Source organism: Poecile atricapillus, chromosome 9 (assembly GCF_030490865.1).
Source record: "Poecile atricapillus isolate bPoeAtr1 chromosome 9, bPoeAtr1.hap1, whole genome shotgun sequence".
Classification (NCBI taxonomy): domain Eukaryota; kingdom Metazoa; phylum Chordata; class Aves; order Passeriformes; family Paridae; genus Poecile; species Poecile atricapillus.
In genome coordinates this window covers 15,212,501-15,236,534 of record NC_081257.1, presented here as the reverse complement: position 1 = coordinate 15,236,534, position 24,034 = coordinate 15,212,501, and the positions used below count along the sequence as shown (strand labels likewise).

General features: G+C 49.2%; 2 protein-coding genes across 2 annotated transcripts in view; both read left to right on the top strand.

The window, feature by feature from the left end:
• Positions 1–19,394, top strand: part of IHO1 (interactor of HORMAD1 1) — a 24,709-nt gene extending 5,315 nt beyond the window's left edge. Inside the window, exons 2-7 of the mRNA XM_058845097.1 lie at positions 2,162–2,321; positions 3,680–3,837; positions 5,643–5,691; positions 6,344–6,431; positions 13,647–13,750; positions 14,514–19,394. Of these exons, the coding sequence (XP_058701080.1) occupies positions 2,162–2,321; positions 3,680–3,837; positions 5,643–5,691; positions 6,344–6,431; positions 13,647–13,750; positions 14,514–15,830 (1,876 nt within the window). The 3' untranslated portion in view covers positions 15,831–19,394. The remainder of the gene's footprint in view (positions 1–2,161; positions 2,322–3,679; positions 3,838–5,642; positions 5,692–6,343; positions 6,432–13,646; positions 13,751–14,513) is intronic.
• PRRT3 (proline rich transmembrane protein 3) lies at positions 18,968–24,034 on the top strand. The gene is made up of 6 exons (XM_058844586.1): positions 18,968–18,973; positions 19,178–19,247; positions 19,420–19,627; positions 20,429–21,537; positions 21,624–21,764; positions 22,204–24,034. The coding sequence occupies exons 1-6, from the start codon at positions 18,968–18,970 to the stop codon at positions 23,943–23,945; spliced, it is 3,276 nt and encodes a 1,091-aa protein (XP_058700569.1). The 3' UTR covers positions 23,946–24,034.

The following is a 24,034-nucleotide window of genomic DNA, read 5'->3' as shown; positions in this document are numbered from 1 at the left end:
AAGTCCCTTGGCTCATAAAGTCCTCTCAGCTCAATACTCCTCATAAAATCTTTGTTATAAGAATCTTGGGCTTCAGGAATTAAATAACATGAAGCATCTGAGAAAACGAGCATATTGTGGGGTGTGATATTCACCAATTGTACTGGACACTTTCAAAGGGGGTTCGTCAAGACTGTAAAGCATCTATAGATTATAAAAACCCTTCCTCAAACTAAGAGGGAGCTTTTTTTTGTCTGGAAGACAGGAGGATTTAGAAAACTGGTGCAGGAGATGTGCTACTCACATTGCAGGCAGGGGCTGTGCCTGTGTGTGTGGTCATGGCAGCCCATGTGCTCACATCTCCCCCACATACTGCATGTAGATTAAGAAATTTTATTTTATTTTTTTTTACAAAGCCTAGCTAAGATGGAAACAAGAAGCTGTGCAAGTAAAATTGTATTCAGATTTTTTTCTTAGCAGATTTGGGGTCCAGAGAGGGATTAAGGGAGAAGGTTTGAATTCAGACAGACTTATCAGGCTTTTTGAGAATCCAGAAACCCATACCTGATCTATTTTTGCCTGCAGCTTGGTGTACTCAGTGAGCTTAAAGCCAAAAGTATTAATATGATACTGTCAGTGACACTACTATATAATGGAAACTGAGCAGTTGAAGTACTGTTGCTAAATCCTTTCCCTGTTGTGTCTATGATGTTTGGGCTCTTTCCAAAACTAAGGATTAACCAAACACGTCACAGCTAATAAATGTTGGGGTGATTATCTCTTGTTATACACATGAGTTATTCTCCAATTCTTTCTCCTTTACTTGTATCATTTGATATGGAAGAAAAACCTTGCACAAAATTTTCATTAGTTATTTTCATTTATTTTGGTCTCTAGTTTTCAGCTTCAAAGGCAGCAACACATCTCTCCATCTTGGTAGGTCAAAAAAAACAAGAACTGAGAATATAAACCCAGCACAGCTTTTTTTGTGTTTGATCCTAGGCTAAACACTCTGCCAGACCCTGTGGATGTGGAGCAATGGAATAGTGATCATTTAGACTGAAAGAGAGTAGATTTAGATTGATTGTTATGACAAAATACTTTCCTGTGAGGGTGATAAGGCACTGGCACAGGTTGCCAAGAGAAGCTGTAGATGCCTCATCTCTGAAAATGTTCAAGGCTGGAAGGGATGGCACTTTGTGTAATGTGGTACAGTGGAAGGTGTCCCTGCCCATGGCAAGAGGGTTGGAACAAGGTGATCTTTAAGGTCCCTTTTAACCCAAACCATTCTGCAATTCTTTGTGAAAAATGAAAGAAGTCTTTTGTATGTATTTTTGCTAACCAAATACTGAAGCCAACCTCCAACACAATGAGAAGCAATGCAGCTGTGCAGGGAAACCCTTGTCTGAGGGAAGCTGGTCCTGTGCCACAATCCTAGTCCATAAAGCAGGAGAAGAGTATAAGAGTGTTTCTGAAGAGGAGTAGAATCAGAGCAACACAGCAGAAAATCAAGGGTATCTAGAAAATATTTATCTGAGTAACACTCAAGGGAAAGAAGCATGTTTTTTTTTGAAGAAGCATATTAATATGTTTGAAATACTTCCAACAATTTGTATCAGTTCATCCAGCCATATGCTATCTCTATTTATTTGTTGTTCTACTGTGTCAGACTTAAGGCATCTGGGGAACAAATGCCCAAGAAATGTCAACTATTAGTCAGAAAGCTTTATTCTCTTGGAACTGCCTTCCAATTCACTGAATCAACACCTGAGCTACAACAGAAATTGTTACTCAGAGTAGCTGAAAGGGAGAGACCCAGCACTTGCTAGGAGCCCAAGGTGTCTCTTTAACTAAGACTGATTGACAAGGCAGGTAGGATGAGCTGTTTTGGGTTTGGTCTTCTGTCTGCAGGACATGCTGGAGAAAAACCTTCGCTCCTATAAGGTGAATGTGAAACTACCACACTCTGTTTGTGTGGATGTGCTAGTTTAAGATAACCTGTCTAGTTTATCTTATAATTCTACCTTATGGCATTATAGGAACAGCACCTTCCAAGCAGAGAGTAAAAATTAACATGTTGGTGTGGGCCATGACCAAGCAGTTCAAGCAGGCCATGTAGGGAATTTTGTTTGTGTTTTTAATTGCTCCAGACTTATTCACATCCCTCTCTGCACCATTTCAGGCCTAATAAGTTTTCCATGCGGAGCAGCACTGCCAGTGACTACTCGAGTCTGAGTGATTCTCAGCTCCTCTTTGGCTCCCAGTTCTGCCCGGAGAATGTGCAGTCGGCAGCAGCACCACTGGAGCTGGGCACGCAGCTGGGACAGCAGAACTCCCAGGATGTGAGTCTTGCTCTCAGTCAGTGCTGTGCAGGCACACAGCCACCATTCAAAGTTAATGGAAAATGCTGAAATCATGTGGTAACATTTGCAAATGTCAGTAACTGCTGAAATCAAGTTATCTTCTTCCTACATACATGTATTTACTGTGACAAGACAAAGTAGCAGCCTGGTCAGACAAATGTGGTATTTATAACAGATTGCTATAAATTATTATTGAGATGGGTATTATTTTCTTCAATCACATTTTTTAAATTTACTAAGATAATATGAAATTATTCTCAATGTAATGTCTTTAGACCACCTACCTAACCAAGTTAGAATATTGCATCTATTTTCTTTCAAAAACTATGTATTTCACTTCCTTAGCTTTCCGCAAGAATGACAGAGCTACTCGGTGTTTGTTTCCCTGCACTGACAATGACCTTGCTGCATTGTTGTTATGGTAGATGCTTGGATGTTTTTGGATAGGGATGATGAATTTCTATGCTCACAATGTTCCTCCTACAGCTCATGGTTTCTGATGTTACCAGCCACCACTAAAATACTTCCTGCATTGCTAACAGAGAGAACCAGATCTGAATAAAGACACCTGGAGCAAAGATTAGGAAAGAGCAGTGGTGCCAGCTTGGGGGCCCTGGGCTGTCCTTCAGTTCCAGATGCTATCTGCTGTCCTATGCGTTTTGCCTAGGAGCTGTTTTCATCAGACACAAAACAGGAAATGCACTTTTCACAATGAAAAAAAATAAATGGAGTTTACATTTTCTTATGTCTTAAGGAAAAGGCATTTCCATTTTGGTCACACAGTGTCTGGAAATTTTGTAGAATGATGCTTTCATATTAATATTAAATTTCTTGTTCTAAAATGTGTATTGAAGCATGTGAAAAACTCATCTACAGTCTGTCAATGTTGCTAGTTGGCAGCAAAATGATGTCATCCATCAGGAAATTCAATAGGATTTTTTTTAGATCCCTGCACAGAGAGATTCTACTGACAACTTGAACTTTTCCACAACTCCAGGAACACTGAAATTCATTTATAGTCTCTGTCTTGGACATAGAAGGGAAAAAAAAACCTGCATGCCTTATAATTGTAGCAAACTGAAAATCTTCAAGATGAGAGAAAAGCCTGTGTCTGGAGGAATTTGAGCTGGATCCCAGTTCCACAGGAAGTTGATCTAACTAGGCACACTAAATGAGGCATAATCTCAAAAAATTCTTAATCTCCTCATCCAATCTAATCTGACATGTCAAATCACTGTGATGTCAGTCTGCAAAGCACTGGATAAACAAATTGTTTCTTCTAATCAATGTTCTGATTATTTTTGTACTTCAACATTTTTCTTTGGTTTGTGTCACAGAGCGAGCCCAGTATTTTTACCAAATATCAGACAAAACCACAGTTATTTGATGAAGAAACAAGAGAAAAAGGTTCTCTTAATTTTGGTACAGGAAGAGTGAAAAATGTCTTGGAAAATTTTGAAGTGAATAAGAACAAAATAAAGGATAAATATGACCGGTATGTAGACATCCACAGTAAATTCTTTCTCTTCTGGTGGTTATCACTCCCTGAAGCTCCTTCTTCCCCTCTTACAAATCTTTTCTCCAAGAAAAGTATTTTTAAGATTTTGAATAATTTCTAATTGGGAAGAGTCGCAAGGTAAGAGAATAGGGTTTATTTGCAATTTATGTAACATATTCAGTTTTAAGACCCATGGAACAGCAAAACTCTAACCTGAATTTACTTCTGTCGTTCTTTATCTAATCAGCATTGTTTCTTTTTTCTGTATCGATTCTCTGCTAAAACCCTTATTTCTCAAAATTTTATAGGCTATGTGGGGACTGATAAAAGGGACTCTGAGGATGGCCTTCACATTTGGGCCAGATGAGGGGATTGCCAAACACACTTGTGTGCAGATTACATCTTTATAAACCTGCACACATCTCTAGAATTTTATTTCCATACAAGATTTTTATGTTTTGGGTTTTTTTTGTAACAGACAAGTGTTATTTGCTAATGTAATTTACTCTTTGTCAGATGTCAAGAATTACATGTACCTGTAGGTCATGAAGGACTTTAAGGAACAAGCCAGCAATTTGAAGCTCAAAAATGAAATATGGCAAACTCCTCAGTGCACCTATAAATAATTCTTAGCACTGTACATCTTGTAATGTAACATCCAAAGTGAAGTGTGTTTTTATTAAAAGCCTTTGATCAAATCTGGCTATGTATCTCTCTTGCCTTTTCAATGGGCACTATGTTTCTGATAAGACAAAATTTTATTCTCTATTGCCTATTACAGGAAGATTTTTGTAATGAAATGAGAAAGTAGTTTTAAATATTTAGGCATCACTTATAATTATTATTTATTTTTTCTTTAAATGCTTTTCTATATGCTACTTCCTGTACTCCAGACTTCCTCCCAGGTTAGAAGCCTGTTTTTAGAAATAACTATATTATCTTTGCAAAGACAAGTGTATAATTTATCCATTTGTATCCCCCACAAGTTTGACTAAGAAAATTAGTATCTTCCTTTCCATAAGGCTAGAGAGATTTCAGAAGCACTCCCTAATTCTCATAACTAGATTCTCCCTGGCCTCTCTGTATTTTTGGCTGTTGTAATTTAGATCACTCTAATGATTGACTTAAAATGACCCAAATCTTCAGAGAGGAAAAGATTGCCACTTTGCTTAGCAACCATCCATGCATTTTGGTGTGGCAGGTTAATCATGAATGTAGCCTAGTTCCTGATACTCTGGCTCAATTTAAAAGGATAGATAACAGAAACCACAGGCATAATCTCAGGAGAAAAGGATTTGCAGTGTTTGTTCTTCGTGGCCTGGGCTTTGTTGATGCTGAAGCTTTTCCCATGTTTTTCCCAGTTATTTTAGTCCAAACACAATACCCATGTATTGCAGCAACTGGCAGGTCACTACACAGGCTGGGTCCTTCTGAAGCAATAACATGGTGATCACACCCCAGCAGCTAATGGCCAGTTGTGCAAATGCCAACTAAAAATCTGAGAGAGAAGCCAAAAATCTGAGAGTAAAAACCCCATAACTTCATATGTATGACATATATGGACATGAGGGTATATGTATATTTTTCTATTTTATGTTACAGAGTCAATGTTTTCCTAAAACAACTGAGGTGACTTCAAAGGGTTATGCCTCCTGAAGTAATCATGTTTCCATGCTAACATTTCATACTACAGCATGCCTTGCAGTGTTTCCTGTCTTATTTTTACAGTGATCTTTTCAATTTTTGAACACTTTGGTAAATTACATTTCTGGTTCATACTTGTTGGTTTTTTTCCATTTTAGTGAAACCCTAAGCTCCTTTATTTCCAGCATCAAAGACAGGCTTCAAGAGGTAAGTTACTTAAAATTCAGAATGTAAAATAATGAAGAGTTAGAAAGACTGCAGATCATTCAGTGTTCACTTTCTCTCCTTTACCATGCTGATATCTAAAATATTACATTATGTGTCTTAAGCACTCAAATACTTTGAACCAACAATTACAAGTTTTTTCTATATACCATTACATTTGTGACCTTAGGGTCAAGGTCTTTAGAGACTTGCCTCAGAGCCAGTGGTGGAATTTCTCTGGGTCTCTGGAGCAAAACAAGCTGTAGTGACAGCTTGCAAATACCAGTTCTTTTTCCCTTCTGCCTGAAGAAAGCAGTCTCATCAGGATTAGTCATTGTGGTCGGAAGGTGAAGGTCTCTCCCCCAGCACTTCAATAATTAATTTTATTAGTTATTACTTATCTTATTTTACAGATCAGTATCTCTTTTTAAAAATCTGTTCAGATTTCATGAGCCTTTCGAGCCATCCCAGATCTTCTTTGGGGTTGCAACCAGCAGCCAGCTGTACAAATTGTTTCAAGTGACAGATAAACAACCATTTTCAGGCTGTTCCATTTCATGAGTTGCAGTCATTGTTCTGTGGTATCTGGGGCTGTGATTTTGCAAACAAAGAAAAGGCAATGTTTTAATTTTCCCATTTGCCTTTGTTTTTGCAGCTGAAAGTGTGCTTTGAAAAGTTTGAAGAAATGCTTGATTCCAAACTCAAATCCAGTTTGGTTTGCCAAGAAACCCTTTCCAAGTCATGTAAGTCCTTCCTGTGTTCCTGTTAACAGCAGAGGGCACAGTCAAACTGCCAAATATCAGTGTGCTGTCTGGAGGCTGAGGTGAAAGGGGAAAGTCATGCCACTCACAGCTGTTCTCCCTAAGGGAGGAGAAAAAATAAGACTTATCCATGGTATGGACTTCTCAGGTTTTCCGTTCCTACTCTCTAATTTTTTCCCTTTCTCTGCTCTCTTGCACTTAGGTGTTGCACGGTTAGACACTGCGCTCAAATAGGTAAACACACCTCTGTTTTTGTGTTTTGCCTGGAGTGCAATCATTTTTAGACTATCTGGAGTACTAATGGAATACATGGTAAAAATTATTTAGATATTTATACCCTGAGTATCCAGTTTCAGTTTTTAGGGCTTTCTCAGATTTTCATGTTAGTTTGAAGTCTTCCATTGCTTCCCTGTGCTTCAGGTGATTAAGTTTTGTATGTAAACAAAAGGAGTATTGCTCATTTCTTGAATGAGAAGCACATAGTGAAGCACACTATTGCCATGATAAAGGGGTGACCTCCAGAAAAGCTAATAATGTAAAATACTTTTGAATAACTCTGTCTCTGAAGTGGCTAATCACAGGACTCTTTACTGAGGGAAAGTGCTTCAAGAAATTGTTTCTAATTTAGCTTAGATCTGAGCCTTTGAGAGTACATTAATTTTTAATGCTGGTGTGATGCTTTATCAACACCCTGTCAGAACTGCGCAGAGCTTGCTCTGCTCTGTACAAGAACAAGAGGCCATTTTCAATATACACAAGAAATGTGAAGTGAGTTGTATCTTGTGAGATGAAGGCAGCAGACCTTCACAAAAGCATAATAGAATTCACTGTGTGGCAAAATGTGGCTTCCACAAAGCACATCCTTGACAGATAGTTTTAAATCAACAGAGCCCTCTCAGGCAAAAAGAGATGATGCATTGTACTGGAGGCCATGATAGACTGTACATTTGAAATACCAATCTCATTCTACTAAGAACACTCCTTTGCTGTGCTTGGCAAGTGCTCTTAGTGGGACCCTAATGTAAACAAGAATCTGTCTGCTTTGGCCAGCACAGCAAATTCCCTATTACACATTTTCCCATCTCCTAATTACTTCAGTGCCTCAACTTGTCCACTCTGCAGCAGGACTTTGCCTAATTTCGCATACCTCATGTACAGAAATTGTTGTCATGGCACTGAAAATCAAATCTATTGTTCATGACTCTCCCTCTTCATTCCATACCATTTACTCAGCTGTCCTGTCTCCTTTCCATATCCATTTTAAATAAATGTGCCTTGAATGAAATGAGAAGCCTCCCAGAGGTGCATGCTGCTAGATTTTCAAAGCAATTGAAAAGAAAAATTGGCACTTTCTGTAATGCATCATGCTGCAGAATGTTGAATATATAATGAAAATCATCACATGCTGCACAATGTTGTTCTTTTTATACTTCTGGGAGGTTCATCTATCACTGGTTAATTGCAGATAAACACTGTCATTTGACTGATATCACAGTGATGGATAATTAAGTTCCCACTAAATAGATACCTATGCTAGTGCCTTGAAAAGAGGCAATTCCCTTGAAAAACTGGTATAAAATTCCAAAACACAGGTGATGAAGAGCTAAATTCAGAGCTAATAAAATTCTGAATGCCAGTGAATGATTATATAGTACCTTGGGATGTGGGTGACATGGCAGAGACATGTTAAATCATTGGCAGTGGAGGATTTCACAGGTAGGAGAGAAGTGCAGAAGATGAAGAGAACTAGTGCACCAGGACATTCCAACAGTTCTGAAAAGCAAAGGAAGGTGGAACTTGAAATCAAGTCTGTCTTCATTAAAAGCTTATAACGAGTATCACAGGCTGCATTTTTAGCAGTGGGGAGGAAGCACATTTGGCATAGTCTGCATAGCCACCAGGCAAGAGCAAAACAGAAAATATTTTTCAAAATGTATTTCCAAAGCATTTCCAAATGCTGTTGGGCTGGCATGGTCTGTGCAGCAAGATTTTTTTAAATGTTCTCTTTTGAGTGTCCATATGTGCTTGCACACATTGGATAGAGCTGTGTCTGGCACTGGAGATGAGACAAGGTTTGGCTGAGCAGCTTCCACAGTGGCACAGGTGCTCTGTGCCTTGCTCACATTTCGATGTGCAGTGCACAGGGATGTAAAGAGGCAGACAGACCCTGTGGTTTCAGTTCTTCCACCTTATATACATACAATTTCTCCGGTTGACTTGCCCATTCATTATTTGCTCTTTCCTTCTGGTTTCTACTCCCGTAGCTCATTTCTTTCCATATTTTTCACATTTTAATTTATATACCCACATTTCTATCAAAGCCTTCTATTTTTTATACAAATACCAATTCTCACCAGTCAGCCCTCTCTGCACTGCTTTGCTGTTCAAGCATCTGGTAGATCCAGCTGTGACAGCTCAGAACAGCCGAATCCTCCACAACACCTTGTCTGCAGTGCACATGAGCAGCATCCTCCCAGCCATCATGCCACAGCAATCCTCTGACAAAGGGTGACAAAGTAATGTGCAATATGTCACTTACAGAGGTATGAAGTGATGCAGTTCTCTGACAAGATCTGGTGCCCGGTGAGCGGTTTGCAAACATGACTTGCTTCCAGACTCCCCAGGCCCAGCAGCTGCTGGCAAAGTTTGCAGGGGAAATGGCTGTGTTTAATATGATGGGATTTGAGCTTGTTTACCTTGAACTGTATGGTCCAGACTGGGACACCCAATACAGACTCCTTTATGTCCTGTATGGATTGAAAAGTCAAAAACTTTGAAACTTATTTTAAAAATGTTTTTCCATGTAGCTGCTAAGTAGCCACGCAGTGACTAACAAAGCTATTGAGGTTGAGATACTTAACCAGACTCCAAAACACCTCAGTATGGATGGTTAGAGGAAGTGTGGATGTTCCAGTAGATACTGAAACCCCTCATTGTCACAATTCAGGGCTTGGAGCACCGTGTGCTGTAGCACAGGTTGAGGTCAGGGACAGCACATCCCACCGTCCCCTGGTGCAAGTGCTATCTGATGTCTTGTGGAACGGAACCCAGGCTAAGCTAGCACAAACCTGCCATCTGACTGCTTGGAGAATATCTGAGCATGATGCAGCCATGACAGCCCAACTGTCTCACCCTCTGGCACAGCTCCATGGCTGCCCAGGGAGAACATGCAGTGCTCTGCTGAGCTCCAGAGCTGTCTTCCCTGCCCATGCCTCACCAGGTTTATAGCACCTCCAATTTCCCCTACTGAATCTGGATGTGGGGGAACCAACTTCCTTCCAAAGTGTTATTTAAAGCTTCTGTGCTGTTAGTGCCAATCTCAGGATGAGCTGCATAGATGATGATAGAGAGACATCAGAAGCAGTTGCTGTTTAATATTCCTAGGCTGAGAGGCTGGTGCTCTCTCCCTTGACTGCTTAGGCTTTAGTTTTCAGCTGCTGGAGTGCAGCTGCACCTAGGTACAGGCTGATTTGCAGGGAACTCTCTGCAGCACAGGGTGGCAGCCCTACCCTGAGATCCTTCAGCCTTTTATCTCATGCCAGATTTCATATTCCAAATGTTATTATTGTAAACAGTAGCATCCGAAGACAAGGGTACAGCAAATCAAAACACAGCGACTCAGATTGTAAAAAAACTGCTTTGTTAAAATTACCTCAAGAGAGGCACAAGTCTGTGCATAAGTCACCCATTAACTGAGTAAAGGTTTTCTGTCTGTGATCAAGTTATTCAATAACTATCTGCTGCAGGATTTTTTTGAAGAAAACCTCTGATGCAGCCTTTCTTGATCATATTCAAAGACAAGAGACTTGACTTAACAGGGGCCTTGATCTGATCTAATTTGGCCATCTCAAGGCCTGTTTTTTTTGGTAAGCCTTTATTAACACTTATTTTTACCTTGTTTATTAGTGTTTGACAAGTCTGAACACTCCTCTGGGTATGGAAGCAGGGAGGGAAGGAGAGTGCCCCTCCTCTGTACTGAGGGTTTTTTCTGCAGAACACTCCCACACGTACAAATGAAACGCTTTCAAAAGGCTGGCTGCTGGTTGCTTGCCGGCAGCATGCTGTGCTGAGTCAAATGTATGTGCAGATCACAAGCCCAGTGGATGCAGGACTATTTTTAGACTGAGGATACTATGTTGAAGAAGAATAGACAGACTAGGGTAACCAGAAAGTTTTAAAAATAATTCTGAGCTAAAATTAAACGTATGGGGAAGAGCAGCAAGATAAGGTAAGTTTGGAGATGCTGCCCTTTCTGTATCTTCACTATGTAGACATGGAAGATGATAAAGTGACATGAAAGGAGTTTCTTCCTTTAGTCACTGCTGCTTTCCTTCTTTTTGTAGGTTGGCAGACTCCCCAAAACCTGCTCTCAGATTTCAGGTAGCCTTTGTGTCTAACCAGGGAGATGAAAAGTCTAGAAGGCCCACTCAAATATTCACTCCCCCGTTACAAACCCATTCTTCAAGTTATAGATTTCCAGGTTTCTAAAACAGTCTAAATCTGTCAGAGCAAAACACTAGAAGATTAAAAACAACAACCAAATTGTCTGCAACAGCATATTTTTTGAAATATGTGCAAATAATTCTCAGAAATCAGCCAAGCTACAACAGAGAACAAGGCAAAGCCATGTGGTGATGTGCATCCTGAAATAATGGAGAAATTCTCCTTGAGTTCAAGTCCAGGAGGTGGTTTTAATTCAATGTATGTGAAGATGATGCATGGATGAGGGAACTGCAGGGTTCCTTCTCCCAGATGACAGCTGTGTGTACTGTGCCCAAGCAGGACTCCTTCAGAGGAGGCAAAGTTAAAAACACATCTGGGCATAGGGAATTCCTGGTGCGAGGAGGTGCCATTCCTTGTGTTCATCCCTGAGCGGCACCTCCAGCCCCGTGCCACCCCACACCTCTGCTTTGCGTGGCTGAATGAGACAAACACTTTCAATCTCCTTTCATAAGAGGAGATTACCATGTAAGCACTTAATTAACTTGTAGCTTTTCTCTGCCCATGTCTTACTTCAGTCTCTTTCTTTCCTTGCACATAGACAGCTGGGAAGGTGTGTGGGCTTCCAGACACCCTGGGGTGCATAGCAGTTCTGTCATCCAGAGCTGGTGCACTACCATGCACCACACTGCCCTGTCTCACCTGTAGCTTCTGCTGCTGGCATTTGCATCCTTATGTTACTTGCTAATTAACTGAATGCCCTTTGGCTTTTGTACCAAGGTGACTAAAGCAGATTTTAAGCCTGTTTGGCTCATGAGAAGGCCTTGGTGAGCTTCTTTCTGGGCTGCCTTGTCCCCTCATGCCACTCAGCTCAAGAGCTGATGTTTTCCCTTTAATTGAAGCTTGCTTTTTAAGTTTACCCTTATTTTTTTTCCTTTTTGTATTACATGACAACTTCTACTGAAAAGCTTTGTTTGAATCTACAGAATGGCCACTGTGTTGTCTTTGTCAAAGAAGTCACCTGCCTTGCCTTAGTGCATTAAATCACAATCCACCTTTTATAAAATCTTGTTCTTATTCAATTTCTCTCCATATCTTTGAGTACTTTTCTCCTCAAAGTCTGCTCTAAAACCTTCCACCATATGAGAACAAATTACTAAGCCCATAACTGCTCAGATTTTTTTCCTTTCTTCCTTCTCAAAATTTTAAAACATCCCTGGTTTTTTTTTTTCACAGAAACAAAGCCTGTACAATCACTTTCTGCCTGCTGCTAATAGTTTTTAGCTCTAACAAATTCCATTGACAGTTTGACAGAAGGGCACAGCTCACTGAGATAATTAAGTCCCTGGAAGCTTAATGAAAATAGCTGAGCAGGAGGAGAAGGGATCCCCAGTGCCCTGCAGTTCTGCAGCCTGTGAGCACAGCACTGTGGGGCAAGAGGTGCTCACTGAGGAGCTGAGATAAACACTGGTGAGCAGGAACAGCTGCAGATGGCTCCTCTGACCTCAAAGTCAATCAAACACCTTGGACCTGTATCAAAAGAAGATTCATTAATTGCAGAGCTCTTGTAGCAACTTGTTGAAATGTAGGCTTTATTCTGATTTTTATCAGGAATGCAGTGCTCCAGCACTCCAGGCTTTCAGTTATCCTGGCCCATTGGTTTGGCAGTGCTTTACTTTAGCAAGAGTGCTTTGGATCCTGCTTTATGACGACCAGCCAACATTCCACACCATCTGTACACACCTTCCTGCACCCTTCATAGGAAAGACCAGACATGTTTAGCTCTTTCCCTCTGCTCTTTCTCAGCTCTTTCTCTCTGTCCTAATTTACAATTTTAAAGTAGACTTCCACAAGACTGCTAAAGATTTTTCATCTCCAATCTCCACACACACTGCAAACTGTGTTCCCATCCTGTAGTGTATTAGGCGCAGCAGTGGTTCCTATTAGAGTAATTGAAGCTGTATGGGGGAGTTATATTCTTATCCAATCATATAACACAAACCCTGTTTTATCAGTTTTTCAACAAGGCTGACTGAACCCAAGAGCAACTTGCTCCAATTTGAAACCCTCCCAGGGAGCCTGTGCCTCCACAAGACTCTGCTGGGGCTCCCACTACCAAGTGCTGTGCACGGTTGCCTGATTCAGGTGGTTTCTGACCCCATCTTTTCCCATGACCAGAAAATGGAAATTCCAATTCTTTGCACACTCCTTCATAACTTCCATCTATTCCTTCCAGCAATTTTCCTTCAGTTTTCAGCCTTCTGTGCATTTTTGACACAGTTTCTCTGGTTGCCCTTTTTAGCCATTAACCTCTTACACCTCTATCCTGCTCAAGCCCCATTTACCATCACCTGGTTGCATGAGACTGTTGTTTATGCAGGGGTGGATCAGCTATACTGGGGTCCCCCTGCCTTGGCTATGCCTGTTGTGCACCTGGCAGACAACCAAGCCTCAGCCTTCCCTGCATTCAGCCTACAAAATTCTGCAGCTTTGCACAGCCTCTCTTCTCCAGCTGCCACATTACCAGAGGGCAGTAAATGAGGTTTGGCCTATGTGCAGCATCTTATAAATTTCAAGTGTCTCGCATTAAAAATCCACCCCATTGCTCATTGCTCAGGGTTTGGGGAGATCACAGCAGGAGAATTCATATGGTGATTCATGCCAAGCCATGCAGAAATTAGCAATAGTACTGATGGCAGTTTATTCACATTTACAAATGAAAGACCAAATGTGTTTTTTATTGATTTCCCTGTTTAGTGGAAGATGCTCTTCAAAGTCACTCTAGCTTGATGCTGAAAGCTTTGACAGATAAAAGTCAAATGGAGCAGGCACTGCTGGAGATGGAGAGGAGACTTGCAGCCGTAAGTGAAGAAATTAATCTTTTATTCTGAATCCTCATTCTGAATCTCTCCTGCTTCTTCAAAATACTGACCGAATATTAAATTCCCTTTGAATGGTGGATTATAAAGCAGACTGCTCCTGTTATAATGAAAGAGGAAAGATATATTAAAATGCTAATTCTAGGCCAGACACTGACAGAGGCTTACCCAAGCACTGGCTAACAGTGCTGTAAGCTCTGATGAAACCCCCACCAGTAAGAGAAGAAGCCAACAGTGCCTTGTTGTGGCAGGCTGTGATGGAGCACTCACTGCTTCCTCACCTGACACATGCCTTTGCTGGAGGTGATGGTGCAGTGCATGTCTGTGAGGGGAAAGCACCTCGCAGAAGCACAGCACCTTGTCCCTTCTGCCAGGGAGAGGAAAAAAGACATGAAAAGAAAACAAGTGGATGTGAGAGATACAAGAATGAACTGTCAAAGGCCTCCTGATCAGGTCTGATTTCTCCAAAGGCCCTGCTGCAGGAATTGCTTTTGACAAGGATGTATCACACCAGCATGTGACAAGGCAGTGTTCCTAGGAGAGGGGGCACACAGTGGGTTAGGGGGATCTCCAGTCCCAAACCTCTCACCTTTGTGGGATACTTTGAGGATATCTATTACACAGGAAGATACAATTGCTAATCTTTGGGTCAATAACAAACTGACACATGATACCTAAAACTTTCTTACTATTGTGCTTTTTTGTGTGTTTTTTACTGTTTCTGCTTTGCCTTCTGCTTCCCCAGAAAGATATGGAGATTTTGGATATGAAATCCAGTATCCAACTGCTGAAGGAAAGTGTGGAGTCACTGCCAGCCCAGCTGAAAAACCAGCTCCTGGAAGTGTATAAAGACCTTGGCTTCCCAAAGCTATGTAATAGCTCAGCTGAGCAGCATACACTTGTGTCTAGTGCCAGCCTGCCCCCTCAAATGATAGATAAGTCTTTCCAGACCTACCCTGAGCTGTGCCAGCACTGTGTCCTAAGTAAGGAGCACACACACATGCCATGCTGCCCAGGCAGGGGAGTTTGCAGCTGCTCAGGCTGGTCTCATTTCCCCTGTGTGACAGCGGGGCAGCAACAGGAAGACTCTCCTGGAAGGAACCAGGTCACTGGAGATAGCACATCTAACCTAAACTCAGCCTCAGGAGACAAAGCCAGCCCCATTGCTACAGCAGCCTGTGGCAGAGATAACACCTTTCATCAGGAGGTGAAATGTAGTTTGGAGACACAGAGCTGTGCTGACCATCCTTGCATGTGCTGGGCTGGCAGACACTTTTTGGGGAATAGTCAGAAGAAACAAAATGCTGTACCACTGGAAGTGCCTCTACCAACCCCACTGAGGAAGGCATTCAGGAGAGACACTCGGGGGTTTAAACCCCTGAGACCATCACAGCAGCAGCAGCCACAAGTTTGCCACCATTCTGCACAGAAAGCTACACCTAGGCAAAGACACGGCAACTGGTTCACAGACCACAAGGTGGAGAAGGCAGCTGTAGGGAACAAAACAAAACAGAGTCCAGGAAGGATGTCCTGGAAAAAAGAAATAGGGAGAAAGAAAACCTGCTCCACTAAGAGGAAAGGCGAACACTCTGGATGTGCTGACGGTGGGCTGAAGCAGAGGAAGGCAAATGGGATTATTGACTTGGAAAGCTGCAGAAAAAAATCCCTTCCCAGATACTTGGTTGATCTCAATTCAGAAAACTCTGACCTGGTTTTTGCAGCTCCTCATCAGCAGATCCTCAATAGTGCTCAGCTGGGGCTTACAAAGAGTTTCTCACCAGTGCCACGCTCTGATAAAAGCCTGCAACAACTTGCAAGCAGAAGAAAGAGAAGTCCTGAAACTAAAAATACAATTAATGTTTCCAGTGTAAAAAGGTATCTCTTGAATTCCTCTCCTGAGGATGATGTAGTTTCCCTGTGTAGCACAAAGGGTGTAAAGCAAATGAGCTGCTTCAGCCTCCAAAGCCCCTCAAGCTCCAAGAAACCGCATCCTGTCAATCCACTGGCTCAGCAGAACACAGACTGTTGCTCTTTACTGTTTGATTGTGATTCTTCTGATTGAAGGGGTTTGTTTCATGCTTGGAGCCCTTAGTGCAGGATGAACATTTCAGTTGCAGTTTATTCCTCTAAGTGTGTTACCTGCTTAGTCAGAGGCAAGACTCTGACTGGATGCTTGAAAATGCTATTGCCCAGTTTGAGGTATTGTAAGGGACTATGTGGGGTCTAAGCAGGGCTCTTCCCTGGCTTGGAAAGCTGAAGGATTTGTATTGCTTTACTTCCCTGCTCCCAGCAGAGATGCCATGGGCTTGAGTTACCTTAGCATTTACACAGCAATGAAGTACCTGACATTCCCACGGAGGAGAGGGCTGGCAGAGCAGAGGGTCAGCTCAGTCAGATTTGAGATCTATTGGAAACTCTTCAGCTAGGTCTATATAATGCTATCTCTGTGGCCAGAGGCTTCACTCTGCTTCTTACTTGTAGTATTTGTGTTGGTTTGTTCTGTGAAAGTTCAGGATTTTAGTAGAGTAGTGTTGTTCTAGTTGATTTCCGTCAGGTTCAGATTTGTCTCAGAAGTTGTTTGTGAACTTTGGGCAGGGACAGGTTTAACTGAGGAAAACCAAACCCCAGAATCTCAGGATCATCCACTATTGTATCTCTTCTCCTTACAGGCTTAAATTCCTCGGTTTCAGAGATTCCAGGACATTATTTTGTTTCTACTTTATTTGTCTTTTGTATCTCTTGGCTGATTAAGTAATTCTCCAACATACCCTTTTCAAGGGCAGTGGTTCTGAGAGACCAAAGATAGGACAGGTAGATCCAGCAGATAAGATGTTAGACAGTCCCAATTCTCACAGAGTAACTCTTTTCAGGGTACCCAGCTGTGACTGTGGGCAGCTCCCACTGCTTCGGGCATTTGTGTCACGTTTGATTTTTGATCTGAAATATTACCAGCAAAAGAAACATTTTGGTGTTGACGAAACCGTATTGCCACAAATCGAATTATCCAGCTTTGTCATTCCAAGGAAAATTGCTGGGATCCCTTTTTCTGGCTTTAATAAACTCACGTTCACCAAAGCCCAGTGTCTCTATGTTGTTGGTTTTTTTGGTGGGGAGAGACAGAGTCCTCTCTATTCCAGCAGGAGAACAGGCAGCTGCTCTTTAGCTGTTTAACTTCCCTGGATTGTGGAACTGGGAGGATCCTTTTTTTAGCTCCTCTCTAGTGTTTAAAGACGGAAACCTTCACCCTTCTGATTTAACATTGGTCCAGTGATGTTAATCAACAAGGAGAAAGTGGAGGGTGGTAGTCAGAGATGGGGAGCCTCCAGAGCCTCGGGACACCCCTGTCAGCAGAGGTGATTGGTGATGGCTGCCAGCAGCAATGGCTGTTTGTTTTGTTTCACATTGCCCTTGTGTACCTGCCTCCCCAGCAGCCCCAGCACGGCCTTCACTGGGCAAAACCTGCTTGGTGGGCTTGCCACCCTGTGCACTTTGGGATTGGCAAGGACGGGTGCAGGTCTCTGTGCAGCCCCTGGTCTGGATGCAGAGAGCTTGGCAGCACATGGCTGAGCTTGGAGGGACCTCTGGAGGTGTCTGCTGCAAGCCCCTGTGCAGAGGCAGAGCAGGGACTGGCTCCTTGGCAAGCCGAGATGGAGCCTCAGTGCCGTGGGGTGCAATGCAGGGCCACCCTGGGGATCCCTGCAGCTCCTTGCCACACGCACACATTGGAACACAGTGCAAAACAAAATCCCTGGAGATGGAGGTGTAACAGCAAGAGCAGCCGGCAATGCCTCCCCCTGCATAGGAAAACTTCCCTGGTGAATGGGATGAAGCCCCAGGGTGCCACCCTGGTCCCCACAGTCCCCCTGCCTATTTCCACTCAGGGTCCTCCAGGGTTTTAGCTGCCAACAAGAGCATTTGACCCAATATGGCTGTGACGATGGCAGCTCCTCTCCCAGCCTTGCTGGATAAAAATGGAAGCATGCATGCTGTATGGCAGCAGATTTCCCAGACACTCTGCTTGCACCCTGGTGGAGCTGGTCCTGCCTCCCAGCCTGTACTCCCAGCTCACTGTCACTGGCTCCTTGCTGGATCAGCCATACCCCAGGTAAGCGTGGTTTCTCCTGGCCTTTGCCTCCATGGAGCTACCAGTACCGATGTTTGTAGGGGTCTTGCCCCACCTTTCAACCAGGGAGTGGTTGCAAGCACAGCCAAGAAGAAGTGTGGAGGGCACAGGGCAGAACCATAAAACACATACAGTGGTCAGGAAAAAAAGATAAGTTGCGTTCCAGTCTGTCAGGGCATTTAATCAGGGCAACTTTCTCTGAAACTCTGAACCTGGAGTTTTGGAGCTTTCTTGGGGGAGAACCCAGGAGAATGAGGAAAACAGTGATCAAAAGCCTGTGACACCCAGGTGGCCACAGGCACAGGGGTTGAGAGAACTGGCTGTATCCTCCACCCAGCATCCCCAGCTGAGCAGCGGCAGGCAGGTGGCTGCTGCAGCAGCACAGAGTAGAGGGCTCAGCATTTCATCTGCCAGTGAGTCACTTGGCAGAGGAGGAAACCTCTGACAGCACCGAGGATGTGGAGGTGGCTGCTGTGCTCCTGCCTTGTGCTAAAGGTGCTTTAGATCCTGCTCTCTTCCCATAATCCCACTGCACACTCAGCACTGCAGCTGCACCTTCCTCAGCATGAGACCATCCAGCCGTGGTGGTGCCCAGTGCTGGCAGTGCGTGGTGTGGTGCAGGATCACTTTGCACTCTCCCCTTGTGCGGCCTCCCCAGCACTAATCCTCAGACTAGCTGCCTGCCCCGCCTGCTTTCTGGGGCCCAGGGTGCCGGCATTGCCCAGATTCTTGGACCCTGTGCTCAACTGGCTGCCACAGCCCCCTGACCCCACAGAAGAGTGTGGATTAGGGACCAGAAATGCCTCATGCACTGGTGGTGAACACATTGCCCCGAGAATGGAGAGGTGGCAGGGAGCAGGCATGGGGCACTGTGTGCTACTGCCAGCACACAGGTGCTGCCATGGGGACCTGAGGTGTCACATGTCCCTGCTGGCCTGACGAGAGAAGAGCGATGGTGTGGCAGGACTTCACCGAGGCTTCGGCGGCTCAAGCACTGCTGAGGTGCAGGCAGGGAGCTGGAGTGCAGGTGTCACCATGCAAGACATGGTCCTAAGCTGATGTGACTTTTTGACGCCATGGCCGTACCATTGCCAGCTCAAGCCCTGGCAGGGTGGGCAGTTCTCCAGCCGGACAATTAAGTAGATTAACTGATTACCTGAACCTTGGCAGGGTCCCACAGCCCACTGGCTACCAGGGTGCTGCATATCCGTGTCGGGCAGCTGGGAGACAAGCGTGGGGCAGGTGTGGGGTAGAGGCCCCCCAGACCTTCCTCGGGACCCTGTTAGTGGGTCCGACTGCCCCCTCCCCCCTCCTACCCCTGGGGGCCGCGGGACCAGCCTCGGACACAGCCCGCTGGTACCGCGCTGCTCGCTCCGGGCAGTCCTGACTGCCCCGCGAGCGGCATCCCCCCTCCGCCGCCCCGCCGTGTCCTGGCCCCCGAGAACCTGCCCTGGCGCCCCTCCGGAGTCCACGTCCCGGAGGATCTGCGCCACGGGGATCCCGTCCCCGGGAGTCTACCCCAGCTGAGCCCCCCGGACCCGCCCGCCCCCGTGCCCGGCCCCGCGGATCCCGTCCCGGCGGCGGCCTCGGCCGTGCCCCGCGCCCCCCCTCCCGGTGCGGGCGGGCTCCCGCGCGGGTGCCCGCGGCTCGGGGCGGCGCGTGACCGGCTGCCGCCGCCGCCGCCGCCCGCTCCGCCGCAGAGCCCGGCCCGCCTGCACCGGCACCGGCACCGGCAGGTCAGCGCGGGGGACTGCGGCTCCCGGGGCACCAGTACTGGGGCCGCCACTGCTGCGGCGGGCGGCGGGAGGGGGCACCGCGGCCCGCGCACCGCGCACCGGGCACCGAGCGGCGGAGCCGGCCCGGCGCGCTGCGGGCGGGGTCGGCGGGATGCGGCGGCCGCACTGTCCCCGCTGTGGCCCCGCACCAGTCGCGGCCCGACTCCGCTGCGCAGCCCCGCCGGTAACCCGCACCGCGCCGCGGGGCCACCGCCGCAGCACCCTGGCGGTCCCGGCCCCGTTCCCGGCCCGGCGGGTCTGAGCCGTGTGTGCGGCGGCAGCGCGGGGCACCGGGCCGAGCATCCCCGCCGGGATGCGGCCGGGACGCGCCAAGGTGAACGGTGCGCGGCGGAGCGGGGCCGCCGGCAGCGGGGACATGGGGCGAGGACACTGGGGATGGAGAACCGGGGAGGTGACACCGGGCGGGACGCCGGGATTGAGCACCGAGGAGAGGGCACTGGGGATGGAGCACTAGGACAGGGACAGCGTGGATACTGGGGGTCGGGACCACTAAGCGCCAAGGACCACCCACACCGGAGATACCGAGATGAGGAACACCAGGAGACACCGGGAAAGAGAAGACTGGGAATGGGGCCTCTGGGGGTGGGTACGGCTGGGAACAGAGCCCAGGGCTAGCCGGGAAGGGACAGCCAAGCCACTGTCTCTCTCCCTGGCCAGTGGCACAGCAGCCTCGTGGCCAGTTGCACGACTTACCTGAGTAGCTGCAGTGGATCCTAGCTCACCAGACTCCCACCCCCACAGGGTCGACTCGGTCCTCACCATGACTGCAGCACAGCTTGTCACCTGGGGGATGCTCCTGGCCACCGGAGTCCCTGCCAAGACCCAGGGGGTGCTGCCGGCAGGGCTGTCCTTAGGTGGGGACCCCTTGCACAGCCCTGCCTGGGGACAGCAATGGCCAGGCCCATCCCCCACCTGGGAGGCATCGGGGGAGCCGAGCGGTGCCGGGGCCCCAAGGAGTGAGCGCTGGGGGGTCAAGCACCCCGTGCACTGGTCCCCACCGCTGCAGGCGGGGGATGGCACTAGGGCACCCCTGGAGATGGAAACCACTGTGACAGAAGCTGATACCAAGGTCTGGAGGGATGGCAGCACAGTCCCGGCTGTGGCAGACGAGCCATTTGCTGCCTGGCCAGGGCACGAGGCTGAAGGCCAGGACAGCTCCCTGCCCCACAGCTCTGCACTGGGGACAGCAGGCTCTGAGGTGTCCACGGACAGAGAGGCAGACTCTCCAGAGTCACCCTGGGCAGGGCAGGACCTGTCCTTGTCCAGGCAAGGTGTCTCCAAGAGAGTCGGCAGACCCAACCCTCAGCCAACCGTATCTGCCATTGACCCGGACGCCAGGCTGGCAGCGGGGATGAGGACAGCAGATGCCCACACAGCGATGGAGGGCCACACAGCCGCCCCGGGCCTTTCTCAGGATGCACAACTCACTTCAGCCAGCAGCCAGTCGGTCCCACTGGGCACAGCCCCTGTGTCCAATTCTACAGACGCGGGGCCAACCTGGGGTCCCCATGCCAGCCCTGGCTCTGCGCAGCCGGTGGGCAGCTGGGGGGACACGGGAGGGCCCCCCAGCCCCTCCCCGGCCCTGTCCAGCTCTGCCCCACGGCTGCGCCACACAGCCCCGTCCTGGGGGCTTGCCGAGCCCTGGACTCGAGTGCTCCCGCCCCACCAGCGCAGCACCCGGAGGGCCCCACTCAGCGCCGCCACCACCACCCCTGGGGATGCAGCCCCACGCACGGACCCTGGGACTACGGGGCAGCGGGGACCCCAGCCCGCCGCAGGGCCTGTCCTCAGCACCGGCCCTGCGCCATCCCCCGTCTCCAGCACGGCCACCCCCAGTACCCCGAGCAGAGGTAGGAGCCAGCGCAGTGCGGGGGGATCCCTCGGCGGGGTCCAAGCCCCCGCAGGTATCAGCGCCCTGCTCTGCTCTCTCTTGCAGGGTTGCTGCCCGAGGAGGACGTCGGCTCCCCGCAGCAGGTCCGGGGCGCCGTGGGCCCTGTGAGCGTCCCGAATGACACCAAGACGACCCCACAGCCAACGGCACATCCCACCACGGGGACGCTCGGGACAAGGCATCCAGGTGATACAGGGCGGCGTCCAAGCTCATCCGTTCTGCAGATGCTGCGGGAGCCCATCCCTGGGGCGTCGGGGCTGCGGGGGGATGGCAGCTATCTTGGGCTGCCCATCCGGGACACAGTGACACCTTCAATCAGGATTGCCACCTGACAACGGCCCTAATCTACTCCTGCCAGCCGGGATTAGCACTAAATGCTCGGTGGGTGGGGGTTTCCCCAAGGGGGCGGGGGACGTGACCGAGGATGTGCCACCCCTTGCACTGCGCGTCCTGACAGAGAGCCCCGGGATGCGCCGGTGGGCATAGCCCGAGCCAGCACAGGCCATACCCCCGGTCAGTGCTGGGGTGCCACAGCTGATGCACCCCAGGGTGGAGTGCAGGTGTGGGCCGAGTGCCACTAAGCCCCCCACTTCCCCCTGACCTCCTTCCTCCTTCCTACCTGCAGACACGCCAGGGACGCAGACCCCAGCGACCAGCACTGCGACCCCCTCCGCCACGTGGCGACGGGCAGGGATAACGCCTCAGCCAGTCCCCCGAGATCCATCATCGCCGCAGCCACAGTCCAGCCGTGCCCCCCCGGCGCCGGGTGCCAACGCGACCGGGCTGCGCTGGGCCGAGCTGCAGCAGCAGCTGGGCTTCTCCTGGGAGGCCCATGTCTATGGATTGGCTGCCGTCTTCCTGCTGCTGGCGCTGGGCTGCCTGGCCGTGTTGGCGGGGACAGCCATCCTGCGGCCCGCACACCTTCCCCACGTTGTGGGAGCCCAGGGGCTGCTGTTGGCCGCCTGCCTGCTGCGGGCCACCTTCCTGCTGCTGGATCCCTATGGGGCACGGGGCCGTCTGCACACTCCAGCCCTGCTGCTGCTCAACACAGCCCCTTTCCCCCTGCTGCTCGCCGCCTTTGCCCTCCTGCTCCAGCGGCTGCAGCGCCTGGCCCAGCTCCAGCTGCTGCCATCCCGGCTGCGGGGGCTGCCGGCGCTGGGGACTCTTGCTGCCCTGCAGAGTGCGGTGATGGGGGCCGCCGACCTGCTGCCGCCTCGGCTGGGCCTCACCGCCGCGCTGGGGCTGCAGGCGCTGGGCTGCTGCCTGGCCGGGCCTCTGCTGCTGCTGGGGGGGCTCTGGGGGTGCTGGCGGGTGCTGCGGGCGCCCTGCGAGGGGCCGGGGCCGCAGCCGGGGGCGCGGGCGCTCCTGGCGGCAGCGGTGGCGGGGCTGCCGCTCTGCGGGCTGCAGCTCTATAGCGCTGCGTGGCTGCGAGGGGTCCTGGGGCCCCACGGGCGCTTCTCCCGGCCCGGCTGGGCGGCACAGCTCTGGCTGCGGATCGGCGAGGTGGGCACGGCCGTGGCGCTGCTGGCGGCCGCCGCCGAGCCTGTGTGCCGCCGGTGCCGCCGCCGGAGCCCCGCCGGCCACTCTTGCTGGGCCAAGGCACTGCGGTACTTCTGCGCCGGCCGCAAAGCTGAAGCACCCGAATACCCCAACAACTGCTACGACTGGGCCGGTAGCAGCACCGGTGGCACCGGTGTGGAGCGAACACCCGCCAACGACATCTCCAAGAACCTCATCCGCAACCCGGCGGAGCAGCTGCCCCTGCGGGCTCTGAAGGACAGCAACGAGGTCTGGGCAGCTGGTACCGGGATGCCGGGGCTCAGCCCCAAGTGCCCCAACATGTTGGCCGCCCGCTCCTGCGCTGCATTTGAGCAGGGCTCGTCCCCCTCCCTGGGAGAGTTGATCTTCCGCCCGCCGTCCCCCATCGACCTGCGCCGCAGCATCGACCAAGCGCTCTGCCGCCGCCACCTCCTGCACGACGGCCTCTTCAGCCGGCCCCGACGCGGTTCCGGCTCCTCACTGCACGGCTCTCCAGCCCCTGACAAGACCCCCAGTTTGGGGCGCATGGTGCGCTGCAGCTCGCTCACGGAGCTGCCCGGCCCCCGCCAGCCCCCCGGCACCGTCACTGTCACCGTCACCGCCTCAGCCAGCTCGCTGGAGAGCAGCTCACTGAAGATCAGCTGGAACCCCTGGCGTCATGGGCTGTCCTCACCCGACAGCCTGCCCCTGGACGAGGCGCCCAGCCGTGCCCCTCTCCTGGTGCCCGCTGGAGCACCCGGCTGGGAGCGCGAGGGTCCCCACGCCTCCCCAGCCCTTGGCAAGGCGGTGGACTCCCGCAGCCTCTCCAGTGACACCATTGAGCTCTGAGCCCGGGACAGGCAGAGACTGGGGTGCAGGAGGACAATGAGCCCAGTGTGAGGGTGCAGGGGTCTGATCCTACACCCCTGTAGGGCCGG